This window comes from Myxine glutinosa, chromosome 10, assembly GCF_964187855.1.
Source record: "Myxine glutinosa chromosome 10, kmMyxGlut1.1, whole genome shotgun sequence".
NCBI lineage: Eukaryota > Metazoa > Chordata > Myxini > Myxiniformes > Myxinidae > Myxine > Myxine glutinosa.
In genome coordinates, this window is record NC_136270.1 from 69,019,451 (window position 1) to 69,032,898 (window position 13,448).

Here is a 13,448-nt window from a genome sequence, read left to right on the forward strand (position 1 = left end):
ATTTATTATGTACCTGTGTGACCGTGAGTGTTCCCAGCCCTGCATGACGTCTGGATAAAAGGAAGCATATTCATCTCGATCGTTTTAAGGTTCCAAGGCTGTTTGTCACATGTAAAATCTGCAATTGGAGACCGTCTAAAAATATAATACTTGATGACTGGTGGAAACATGACCAAAGGGAGATCATATTGCCACAGTCAAGTCAAATAATCATCATTATGCTCCGCAGGAGTATCGAGGTAATATCCCCAATTGCCTGCTTTTCAAACTATTACTCATTTTCAATGTTAACAATAAGCATCAAAAGCATTTGGAGTGAGTTGAAGAGTGTGCTGCATTGCTCCACCCTATGAAGTCCAAAAATAAATTCCCAGCGCACCAGAAGGTATTGAGGCCTGTGTTGATGCAAATTCCAGGAGCTGTTTACAACTGTGTGCTGCGACCCTTAGGCTTATCACCAGATAGTGGACGACTTGTTTTGAAACTCTCAGTGGAATTGTTCAGAAAGTTTAAACGTTTGAGTTTACCACCCCCCCCCCCCCCCCCCCCTCCCAATCCCCTCTGTTTCTACAGTTCCTTTTCTTCTGTTGCATCCTGATTCGTTCTATGCTCCCACTCCTCCCCGAGTCCCGACTTTGTATGCTAAAAAAAAAGGTAATTAAGAAAGAAAATGAAAGTATTGCTGAAAGCAGTGTGCCCTACCAAGAGTGAAACAGGGAAAAACAAAAATAAGACATAAAATGAGAATTTTAAAAGTGATTCTTCCCCATTGAGTGATAGGTCTAAAACTGATATAAAGCACGATATCTCAAAAAGTTATGGACTGATTCGGACGAAACTTGGTGGACAGGTTAGGTGTGTGACAAGGAACAATTGATTTAATTTTGGTGAAGAATCGAGTCTGGATCAGATCATTATAAGTGATTCTTCCCCGTTGAGTGATAGGTCTAAAACTGATATAAAGCACGATATCTCAAAAAGTTATGGACTGATTCGGACGAAACTTGGTGGACAGGTTAGATTTGTGACAAGGAAGAATTGATTCAATTTTGGTGAAGAATCGAGTCTGGATCAGATCATTATAAGTGATTCTTCCCCATTGAGTGATCGGACTAAAACTGATATAAAGCACGATATCTCAAAAAGTTATGGACTGATTCGGACGAAACTTGGCGGACAGGTTGTGTGTGTGACAAGGAAGAATTGATTCAATTTTGGTGAAGAATCGAGTCTGGATCAGATCATTATAAGTGATTCTTCCCCATTGAGTGATCGGACTAAAATTGATATAAAGCACGATATCTCAAAAAGTTATGGACTGATTCGGACGAAACTTGGTGGACAGGTTAGATTTGTGACAAGGAAGAATTGATTCAATTTTGGTGAAGAATCGAGTCTGGATCAGATCATTATAAGTGATTCTTCCCCATTGAGTGATCGGACTAAAACTGATATAAAGCACGATATCTCAAAAAGTTATGGACTGATTCGGACGAAACTTGGTGGACAGGTTAGGTGTGTGACAAGGAAGAATTGATTCAATTTTGGTGAAGAATTGAGTCTGGATCAGATAATTATAAGTGATTCTTCCCCGTTGAGTGATAGGTCTAAAACTGATATAAAGCACGATATCTCCAAAAGTTATGGACTGATTCGGACGAAACTTGGTGGACAGGTTAGGTGTGTGACGAGGAAGAATTGATTCAATTTTGGTGAAGAATCGAGTCTGGATCAAATAATTATAAGTGATTCTTCCCCATTGAGTGATCGGACTAAAACCGATATAAAGTACGATATCTCAAAAAGTTAAGGACTGATTCGGACGAAACTTGGTGGACAGGTTAGATTTGTGACAAGGAAGAATTGATTCAATTTTGGTGAAGAATAGAGTCTGGATCAGATCATTATAAGTGATTCTTCCCCATTGAGTGATCGGACTAAAACTGATATAAAGCACGATATCTCAAAAAGTTATGGACTGATTCGGACGAAACTTGGTGGACAGGTTAGGTGTGTGACAAGGAAGAATTGATTCAATTTTGGTGAAGAATAGAGTCTGGATCAGATCATTATAAGTGATTCTTCCCCATTGAGTGATCGGACTAAAACTGATATAAAGCACGATATCTCAAAAAGTTATGGACTGATTCGGACGAAACTTGGTGGACAGGTTAGGTGTGTGACAAGGAAGAATTGATTCAATTTTGGTGAAGATTCGAATCCGGATCCAGATACGATAATGTTTAAATTCTTAAGTGATTCTTCTACAATGAGTGATAGGGCCAAAAACTACATATAACTTGATATGTCAAAAAGTTATGGACGACTTATGACAAAACTTGGTGGATGAGGTGGTTAGGCAATAAGAACAAGCCAATTCGACTTTGGTTCATGTCTGAATTCAGATCCGGCCTATCAGTGGGATGCAAAACATAAACTGTTCAGCTCTACCGAGTGCCTTCTTGCTTGGTTCCAATTATCTAAGGCTTATGGGGAAGTTCACAGATAGAGGCTGAAGCCAAAGCCATAAAGAGATGAAAGTGTACTTTAATATGATAAATTACAATGAAATTACAAGAAGATAGACAAACACACATACCATTTGTAATTTGAACCTAGGTTCCTCAAATCATGAGCCAGCTGTTCAGATGGGAACACTATCAGGCCAACTTGAATATTTCCTGTGAATGTTTCAATCCAATCCCCTACTTGTGTTGTATTCATGAATACCGCTTAACGCTGAGATATGCATTGCAATGATATATCAAATATGTTACAAGAAATACAGTATAATCAGTATTTTCTGAGCATTCTACAACTAATTGAATGCAAAAAGAATCCACACATGTCGGCTATTATTGGACTGAACACAAGTTCTCTGTTATTTTCAAAAGAAAAGTTAAGAGAACACTGGAAATTTTACACGTTTTAAAATCCCCTTATTATCGCACGAGGGATAAATTGGGACATGCTTGAGACAATTACACAAGGATTATAAATGCATCTATTACTAACAAGACTGTGGTCAAAAGTTGCGAAAAAATCTGGTAAAGGGTTGATCGGGAAACACACCCAACCTGTCCACCAAGTTTCACCTGAATCCGTCGACGACTCTTTGAGATATCGTGCTACATATCGGTTTTAGCCCGATCTCTCAATGGTGAAGAATCACTTAAAACGTTCTCGGATCCAGATCCGGATCTTCACCAAAATCTAATCATTTAATCCTCGTCACATACCCAACGTCTCCTCCAAATTTCCTATTATTCACGAACATATTTCGTACTATTCACATAGATATTCTGTTCACAAACAAACAGACAGGGATGAAAACACAACCTCCAACTGGCTTCGTTGGCGGAGGTAATAACAGGTAAATCTTCCTCGTGTTAATCATTCTTCTTACCTCTGCCACCGAAGGTGGACGGAGGTTGTGTTTTCACTCCCGTTCGTCTGTTTGTGAGAGGATATCTCAAAAAGTTATGGCCGGATTTAGATTCACCTTGGTGGATTGGTTGGGTGTGTTCCAAGGACAAATTGTTTTAAACTTGATCTTTTATCTTTTTTTAAATCTGAATCTTCATCTTTTATATATGAATTTTTTTACTTTCAACAATTATCCCTTGTGCTTAATTCATTGCTGCTGCCAATGTTTGAATATACATGTTTTGTTTCCCATCAAATCCATTTGTTGTTGAAGTGCTTGGTAGAACATTTTCATAGCATTCTTTCCAATGATGTCTCTGCCAGGGTAGCAAGGGAGGTGATAAACAGCTCTCATGCTATATCTGTCCTCCAATCTGTATGGCTCACTGAGAACACAGTTGTCAGGCAGCCCCAGCAAAAGACTAGCAGCAGGGAACCATTCTCTGCGATCTACAACGGGTGCCTCTTCTTTACATTCGGTGGATATTCGTCGTTGCGGATTTGTCTGTGCCAAGTTCCTGGAGGGTGATTCGTCGTGGGCATGGATATGCAAAGCCGCCAAATTCGTACCTTTCTCTTTACTGTCAGAAGCAAAAGGCCATCTCCGATCTAGAAGCAGAGCAGTGAGCTCCGCAGAAGATCAAGACCTCCGCGCTTTAACCATATATTGTTCAACACCAAGGGGATGGCAAACCCAGGCAACTTCGTCAACTCCCTTGCAAAAGCTTTCGATGCGAATGTGCAGAAACATTGGAAGGATCATGGTGGAAATACAATGGACATAGGTAAGAATGTCATCTCTCTTAGCCGTGAAAACGTCAATGACATCAACCAGGTGGATATCGAGTTGGAAGCCCTTAGCCAACAGGTAGACCGTGCAATTGAATTGCAAGAGGAGGTGATTTCTAAGTTGAATGAAGTGGCAAATGATGTCATTCGAGTTGAAAAGGAAGTTGAATTATTTCATGTAGAAAAGGAAGAGGAAGATATAGGAAGCGTCTCTGCCAGCGTTGACGTGACACGACTTCAGCAAGACATGCGTGCTGTGATCAGAAAGGTGTGTGAGGTAATTGGCAGGCAAATCAAGCGGATAGAAGCAATGGAACGGATGACAGTTGGTATGCAGCCGGTTATATGTCTTATCGGAGACATCCTAAAGAATCCAAAGTTTCTGCAGTTCTTGATGCAGGAATGCACTGCTAAAGTGTCTACAGAAGATGCTAAAGATCAAGCATGCCAAACTGTTGGACAATTAAGCAGCAAAATCAAGATCGAAAAGGTAATGTTCATAAAATATATTAAATGAGCTGGAGAGTCGGCATAAAGTTCTGATTTGTAACATATGCATGACTGTCTGATGATGAACTTAACATGTTTATGACCAAACTATTCAGTTTTTAAAATGCAGTCATCACTATTACTTTTGTGCTAACCTTTCTGAAAGTCACGATGTCCGATATTCAAATTTAATTAACTAGAACACCCGCAGACTCCGGGAGGGGCAGGAAGTCATTCTCCCTTGGTGTATATAGCTTACAGTCGATCTATGGACGGGTCTCAAGAACATTGACGGGTCTCAAAAACATTGGGTGTATGTTCATTTACCAAGTTTCTTGTGAAGAGATCACCAAGTTGTTTAAGCATTTGAGCAAGCATTCCATTCAAAACCGTTAAGGAACGGCTGGCTTGGCAAGCGCTAGCTAGCTGATTGGAAAAGGAGCACAACCCGAGCTTCTCCCTTTCAGTTTCGTGTTAAACAGCAGGAGCGAGTTTCAAAAGTTCGCTTTGAAAAATGCCACGCTGGCGGCAGAAAGCGCCATGTTATTAACCCAACATTTGTGGGTTATATAGAGTACAGTAGATCTTCGCTCAGTTCTGGAAGTAAACCTTACTTCACGGACGTCAGGATTCCTCCAAATTTCTTCATTTAGTGTTATAAAGAGCATTAGTGACTGTTTAAAAAGCTAAGCATACGTGTTTGTGGTGTATAATATTATTACTTCCTGTAGAAGCTGTTATTCCCAAAGAAATGCCATTATAACTATAAGCTATATATTAACTATAAGGATTATAACATTAAGCATTATAATGAAGGAGCAGCGCTCCTGCTTGAGACGGACGAAGTGACGGACAAGTCACAAACTCGTCCGAGAAGATGTTTATTGTATAATCATCTCGGGAACTCTGAAAACCCGTTTATCGGGTTCGCATATATATATCCAAACCAAAAAGCATACATCAGAACCAAAGCCCCGCCTCTCAGGCGAGGCACGCTTTGGTGGTCATGTGACCGACAGGTGCAAAGGATTATAACCTCGGCGCCGCGGTTTGGCCGCCGGTTACGTCACCGGCTTGGGCCAGGAGATTCTGTTGCTGGTCTCGAGCTTTGGGGGACCCATGGGTCGTTACAATAACTATAAGGAGAAATACATGTTATCACTGCAGGAAAAACGCCTTGGGGAAGTGGGCCATTGTTAGTATTAATATTGTTTTGTAATAACATTAACAATATGCGATTATCATTAATTTTGTTATTAAAAGCGTCTTTGGGAAAACGCCACTATAAATCTTGTTTGGAAACACGCCACGATAAAGCTAATTTAACATTTATATACACCTCAACGTGCAACCCCATTGACGGCAATGGTGGACAAACTCGCTCGGGGGGAGAAAAATCCCTTGGGGAGGGGGGGCAAATGAATGCGCTACAACCTTCATTGTGTAACCCTTCGTCATCCTGTCAGGTTTCGTTGAGATTGGATAAGTAACGACATTATGTATTGGCATCAAAAATTAATCAGGCAGACAGACACAAATGGCGTATTTTAGTATGTGATTTCACTTATGGACCAAACTTATGGAGTATTCAGACAGTACACTGCTGTTACTGGGCCTGATAGTACCTCAATCGCTAAGACTTGTTCATCAACTTTCTGAATCCCTCTTTCTCTGCTATTTCTCAGGTCTTTCTCTCAGGACTGCACACCTGCATCAATAAATGTTGGCAAAGTTACCCCATTTCATAAGGGTTCCCCTCTCAACTATAAAGCAGTCAATATTCTCCCCCATTGTAAGCAAAGTAAGAACGATGCCCTCAAATCTCAAAGAAAGAGGTTAGGGTCTTCTCAATGGACATGTATATGTTATAAATTCTGTCTGGCATGGCGTTCTCTCTCATACTCTACCCTGAGAGGCTGGTATATCTCAAGGTAACATTCTGTGGCCAGTCGTGTTGTTGGTCTACATGAATGACCAGTCTTCATCACTGGAAGATCCGGTGTCTGTTTGCAGATAACTCCAGCCTGTGTAAGATTTTCCATTACCCCTGCACCAAGTAGGCAGCGATAGCAACATCGCTCTCTCCAATCTTGACAAAATAAGCAACTGGTCATCCATCTACATTAAACATCATACTAAGAGTTGGCAATTCTCTGAATGTATGTCTGAACCTTATAATGGTAAACGACTTGGCTGATCTCCACCAAATTTTGCATATGTTCTCTACATACCCAGGGTCATGACACGGGCACAAAATAAAACATGGGAATAGAGCAAGTGGTTTAGCCGCTGAGCTTGAGGGAGTATTGACACCATATATCGCCCCCCAGGGGGAGGGGGGGGGGGCGGGTAAAACTAGTGTATTTTAATCCAAGGAAGTCCCACAGTCTCATGTTTTCCCTTAATAAAGACAAGCTGGAAGTCCCACAGTCTTTTGCCCCTGTCTTTCTCTGTCTGCCTGTTTGGTTGTGCACAGGACATATCAAAAGGTTGTAGACGGATTCAGATTAAATTTGGTGGAGAGGTTGGGTATGTGACAAGGACGAAATTATTAGATTTTTGTGAATATCCGGATCCGAATCTGGACCTGAGAATTTTAAAAGAGATTCTTCACCATTGAGAGACAGGGCCAAACAGATACATACAGTCAAGTGAAAAAGTAAATACACCCCATGTAAAGTTTTGACTTTTTCAACATATTTCAACATACAGCTATTTGATCTTCATTTCAACAATATTGATAGATAAAGGTGATATAATATAACAAATATCATGAAACATTTACATTTTGTAGTCCATTGTATAATTTAAATAAACATAAATGCAAATTTCGCATGTGGAAAATGTAAGTACACCCTTGGCACTAATAGGTGGTATTGCCCCCTTTGGCAGAAACAACCTCAAGTAGACGTTTCTTATAACTGTCTACCAGTCTCTGACATCGACTGGGAGAATTTTTTGCCCACTCCATGCAGAATTCTTTCAGCTGTGCGATGTTTGAGGGGTTTCTTGCATGCACACCTCGTTTCAAATCCCCCCACAACATCTCGATGGGATTTAGATCCAGGCTTTGACTTGGCCATTCCAGAACCCTCCATTTCTTTCTTTTCAGCCATTCCTTGGTGGATTTACTGGTATGTTTAGGGTCATTGTCATGTTGCAAGGTCCACCTTCGGTTGAGCTTCAACTTCCCGACAGATGGCCTCACATTATCCTCAAGCACCCTCTGGTACAATGAAGAAATATTTTTGTGAAGTCACCCGTGATGACATTCTGGGGTTTTTCGAGACTTCTTTCAGCATCTTGCGGTCTGCTCTCGGGCTGAACTTGCTGGGGTGGCCTGGCCTGAACAAGTTGACAGTTGTTTGGAATCTTCTCCACTTGTAGATGATCTTCCGGACAGTCGAATGATTGATTTCAAATTGTTTGGAGATCTTTTTAAATCCCTTCCCAGACTCGTAGGCATCTATAACCTTCTTTCGGAAGGCCTCAGAGAGCTCTTTTGATCTCAGCATGGTGACGCCGAGCAAACCAAACGAAATGTCTGAGGTTTAAATAAGACAGGTTCCTCCAAGATCCTCTCTAACGATGTTCTAATCATTTGCACCTGAGCTGGTGCACCTGATTCTAATGTTAGGTATTTGAAGTAGTGATAAATGTAAGGGTGTACTTACTTTTTCCACATGTGAAATTTGCATTTATGTTTATTTAAATTATACAATTGACTACAAAATGTAAATGTTTCATGATATTTGTTATATTACTGTATATCACCTTTATCTATCAATATTGTAGAAATGAAGATCAATTAGCTGTATGTTGAGAAAGTCAAAACTTTACATGGGGTGTAATTACTTTTTCACATGACTGTAGCAGGATATCTCAAAAAGTTGTGGACGGATTTGGACGAAACATGGTGGAGAGGTTGTGTGTGTGTGACAAGGACGATTCAATTCGATTTTGGCGAACATCTGAATATGAATTCGGATACCACAATTATTTAATTTTTTTAAGTGAATCTTCACCATTGAGTGATATGGCCAACCAGGCGGAAGTATGCTCTCTAATGAGTGCCGTTCTGGTTTATTTCTGTGGTCAGCCTCTGGAAGAGGTATGGTCTACAGAGCTCCTGATCCTCACTTTCAGCTATTACCTGCCTTGTGCACATCATTCTCCAAGCTGGCATTCAAAGCCTGCTGCCTGCCTTGGAATTCTCCACAGGGCTAAATCCTTCTTCTGTTATCCTCAGCATATAATGGTGTAGAAGGCCTTTATCCAAAGTGCTTTGAAAAATGGATCATCACTTGGCTTGGTGATGCTGCTTCCTGTCTTGACCCCCTTGAGGCCATGAAGTTGAAGGCATCCCATGTCATTGGTATCTTACAATGTGAGGTTGAGTTTCACTCACTGCAGGCAGGTAGGAGGCCTTGCAGTCTTTTATTAATCGTCTTCTGGTCCTGCTCCTCCACTGTCTCGGCTCTCGAGACAAACCTAGAATCTCCCCCTCCTCATCATCATCATCATCATCATTATACGGAAGTGAAAGGTAGTCCTGTTTAAACTTCTGATGATTCCATTGATAGGGTTGGTATGTGTCACAACTACGAGAACACAACTTCAACATAATTTATTGAAATGTGTGAATGTTTGTTGGGTAGTCAGGGTAAAATGTGGTAAGAGGAGGACCAATGTTTGTCCAACCTGCTCTTAAATATTTGAGATGGTGGTGGTTCATATATGCAGCCTGTGGCGGCTTGGCTGCATCATTTCTGGTGGCATGGCTGTGCTGCTGATGCAATTTACCCCATTACCAGTCAGCTGGTACTCATTTTGCTGACCTCGGAAGGATGAAAGGCCCACAGGGTGTTAACTGGGTGTTAACTACCGGGTGTTAACTGGGTGTTAACTTAATGGTATGACAGGGGCTTAACTCAGGACCCTAATGTAAGGTATCTCGACAGACTATGATCGATTGTTGCACACGTTTATTGACTCTGCAGATACAGGCCCGATTCACCCCAGCGCCGTCTGAGCTGAGCCGTAACTCCCGGAAACGGAAGTAAACCCACGGTCATGGGGTCCGGATAAAACGGGGAATATTTGCACCTTCATAAATGACATCCTCCCCTTTAAGTCCAAAATTACCAAGAGCAATATGTGCTAGATTTCCAAAATTGACATTCCAAAAGTAACATTTCCAAAAACATGTGAAAAAATGTGTGCAAACGATTATGAAAATAATGAAAATACGTGAAAATAGAACATGTGTCAATGTGAAAAAACATCTTCAAAGATTCAAATAATCGGGTGCTTTTCTCTCGCACATTGAGCGTCGCGGTGGACCAGTGGATACAGAGTCCGAGGTGATTCCTTTGATCTCCACGAAGGGTGTAGCGTTCGCAGTGGTTTTCAGGGCATCCGAGCCGGCTGGAGCGGCTTTGACGATCTCCGGCAGTGGCGGATCGAACTGTTGTTCTGACTGGGACGATGCTGCAGGCTCTATCGACTGACAGTGATGGTAGGTTATGTGGTCCTGATGTCGACGAATTTCACGGCCGTCCTGCAGGCGAATCACGCAGGACCGTGGACCTGGCTTCTCGATGATGTCCCCCGGTAGCCACGTCACACCTGCACCAAAATTTCTGGCAAACACTGGATCTCTGATGTTGATACATCGACTGTTGGACGAGTTATCGTGGACCAACTTTTGATTAAGCTGGCTCTGATAAACATTTGATCATATGTCCGGTTTGAGATTGTCAAGTGTCGATCTCAGGTGTCGTTTCATCAATAACTCAGACGGAGCTGCAACGGTTGTTGATTGTGGCGTGATGTGGTATTTGAACAGGAGACGAGACAGCTTTGTTTCCAGGTTTCCCTCCTGAAGTTTCTGCAATCCGGATTTGATGATTCCCACAGATCCTTCGGCCAAGCCATTTGAAGCCTGGTGATGTGGGCTGACAAACTTATGTTTGATGCCGTTCCTACGTGTGAACAAGGCGAACTCGGAACTGGAAAAACACGTACTGTTATCACTCACGATCATCCTGAGCAGACCATGAGTGGCGAAACAGCGTCTGAGTTTTTTGATGACAATGGCTGATGTAGTACCACGCGTCACATAGGCATCGAGCTATTTTGTGTGCATGTCCATGATTATTAGAATCATGCTGCCGTTAATAGGCCCAGCATAATCGAGATGTAGGCGATGCCACGGTTCGCTGGGCCATTCCCAGGGATGCAGTGGCACTTTCGCAGGTGCATTCCGGGTGCTCTGGCAAGGGTAACAATGTCGAACATGATGTTCGATATCAGCATCAAGATTCGGTCACCACACATAGTTTCTAGCGAGTGACTTCATCTTCACAATCCAGGGGTGACAGTCATGGATTTCATCCATGACCCTGGAACGCAGATTTTCCGGGATCACGACACGACATCCCCAGAGTAGGCAACCATTTTCCACGCTGAGTTCGTTTTTACATGCTTTAAAAGCCGCAAAATCTGGGTCACCCGCAGGTAGCAAATGCCATCCAAGCTGTACAGCCTGGACAGTTCTGGACAGAACGGGGTCTCGTCGAGTATGGGTGCGGATCTGGCCAGCATCGACAGCACAATCTTGCGATGATCCATCAGTGCGATAATGGATCCTGGTGTAGGCGAATCATCAACGGATTCTGGAAGGGGTAACCGACTCATGGCATCTGCATTTGTGATAGACGAACCAGGCTTATAACATATGGTGTAGTCATAAGCAGCGAGAAACAGGGACCATCGGATGATCCTGGGCGGTAGTGTGTCAGACGTCGCCTTAGTTGGACCAAACAGACTGATCAGTGCCAATCGTGAAATGATGTCCAAGAAGGTACTGGCGAAATTTGCTGATACCGAAAACGATTCCCAATCCTTCCTTTTCAAGTTGGGAATAGTTCTTCTCTGCCGGGGACAACGTTCTGGAAGCAAATGCAACAGGTCTTTCCATACCATCAGGCATCACGTGTGATAATACACTCCCCACTGCATACAGACAGGCATCGCATGTCAGCACAAAATCCTTCTCTGGATCAAAATGAACGAGAACATTGGACGATTTGAGCAGATCCTTGGAGGTCTGGAATGCTGATTGTTCTGTGGACCCACAGCTCCAGGAGACTCCTATCCTCAAAAGATGATAAAGGGGACCCAAAACGTCGGTCACATTTGGGATGTAGCGACCATAGAACTGAAGCAAACCAAGGTATGACTTCAATTTGGTTACGTCTCGTGGAGCAGGAGCATCCTTGATAGCTCGGACTTTCTCATCTGTCAGATGTGGACCCTCGGCATCAATCGTATGACCCAGGTACGTGACCGATGGCACCATAAACTTGCACTTGTCTCGACGCAAATGCAGGCCAGAGTCCAAAATCTTCTTCAGAACTCTATTCAGGTTTTGTAGATGTTCAGCATCCGTACGACCAGTAACCAGAATATCATCCTGGTAACAATCGACGTTGCGTTCGGCGGCAAACAAACTGTCCATGACACGTTGATAAATGCCAGGTGCAGATTTCACTCCAAAACTGAGTCGGTGGTACCTGTACAACCCACGATGCGTGTTGATGGTAAGATACTGTTTCGAATTCTCGTCCAAGCGGAGCTGTAGATAGGCGAATTTGAGATCGAGTTTAGTAAAAGTCTTGCCTCCCGTGAGACGATTGTAGAGGTCTTCGATCCTTGGGATTGAATATTTATCCAATGAAGAACACTTGTTCACGGTCATTTTATAATCTCCACATATGCGAATGGACTGGTCCGATTTTATGACCGGAATGATGGGCGTACTGATGGGCGTACAATGGGCCCATCATTCCTGGAAAGGGCCCTTCCTTACTAGGCAGGAACTGGTTGAGCATAATTCAACTGAAGTGGAAAAGCATTCATCAACTCCAGGCAGCCCATTGGGCCCATTGGGCGTACTGAATTTGCTCGATGATCCCAAGATTTTCAAGATGATCCAGTTCCTTGTCAATCCGCTCACGCAGGGCGAAAGGGACTGGGCGAGCTCTGCAAAATATAGGATTGGCATCCCGGTCAACACTGAGTTTAGCCGTTTGTCCTTCCAAGGTTCCAAGCTCATCCTTGAAGACATCCGGTACATATTCAGCACATTTTTGAGTGTGTATGCTGTGGTAGCAGAAACGTTGGCTGCCTGGAGTTGATGAATGCTTTTCCACTTCAGTTGAATTTTGCTCAACCAGTTCCTGCCTAGTAAGGAAGGGCCCTTTCCAGGAATGACGATCAGGGGTAGGTGAAATTTGCGGTTATCGTATCCCACCTTCGTCGCCATGTAAGACATCCGGGTACGTATCCAGCACATTTTTGAGCGTGTATGCTGTGGTAGCAGGAACGTTGGCTGCCTGGAGTTGATGAATGCTTTTCCACTTCAGTTGAATTATGCTCAACCAGTTCCTGCCTAGTAAGGAAGGGCCCTTTCCAGGAATGACGATCAGGGGTAGGTGAAACTCGCGGTTATCGTAGCCCACCGTGTCGTCACATGTACCGCAGGGAACAATCTTCTCACCTGTATAGGTGCAGAGTCCATAGGTTGTAAGTTTCAGGTGGGGTCGGTCAGCATCACTCCACAGGTTTGTGAAAACAGCATGGCTGATAAGCGAGACAACCACACTAGTGTCGAACTCCATTTGCAACGGTCGATTTTATTGATGACAAGAGTGGCAAGAAAAGGGTCCCGCTTATCACGA

At 42.9% G+C, this 13,448-nt stretch overlaps 1 protein-coding gene across 9 annotated transcripts in view; it reads left to right on the top strand.

The window, feature by feature from the left end:
• The window catches only part of LOC137434118 (myosin light chain kinase, smooth muscle-like), a 281,545-nt gene that overhangs the window by 158,859 nt on the left and 109,238 nt on the right, over window positions 1-13,448 (top strand). For 3 of the 9 annotated variants that reach the window (XR_013624749.1, XM_068126803.2, XM_068126805.2), the window contains exon 1: window positions 3,812-4,705. The exons of 4 other annotated variants lie outside the window; for them this stretch is intronic. Coding sequence is in view for 4 of the 5 variants with exons in the window: in XM_068126803.2 (XP_067982904.2) it covers window positions 4,112-4,705 (594 nt within the window). In the remaining variant the exon portion in view is untranslated. Of the gene's footprint in view, window positions 1-3,693; window positions 4,706-13,448 lie in introns of those variants that run through there. 2 more of the 9 variants (XM_068126804.2, XM_078785750.1) reach the window with 2 other exon arrangements.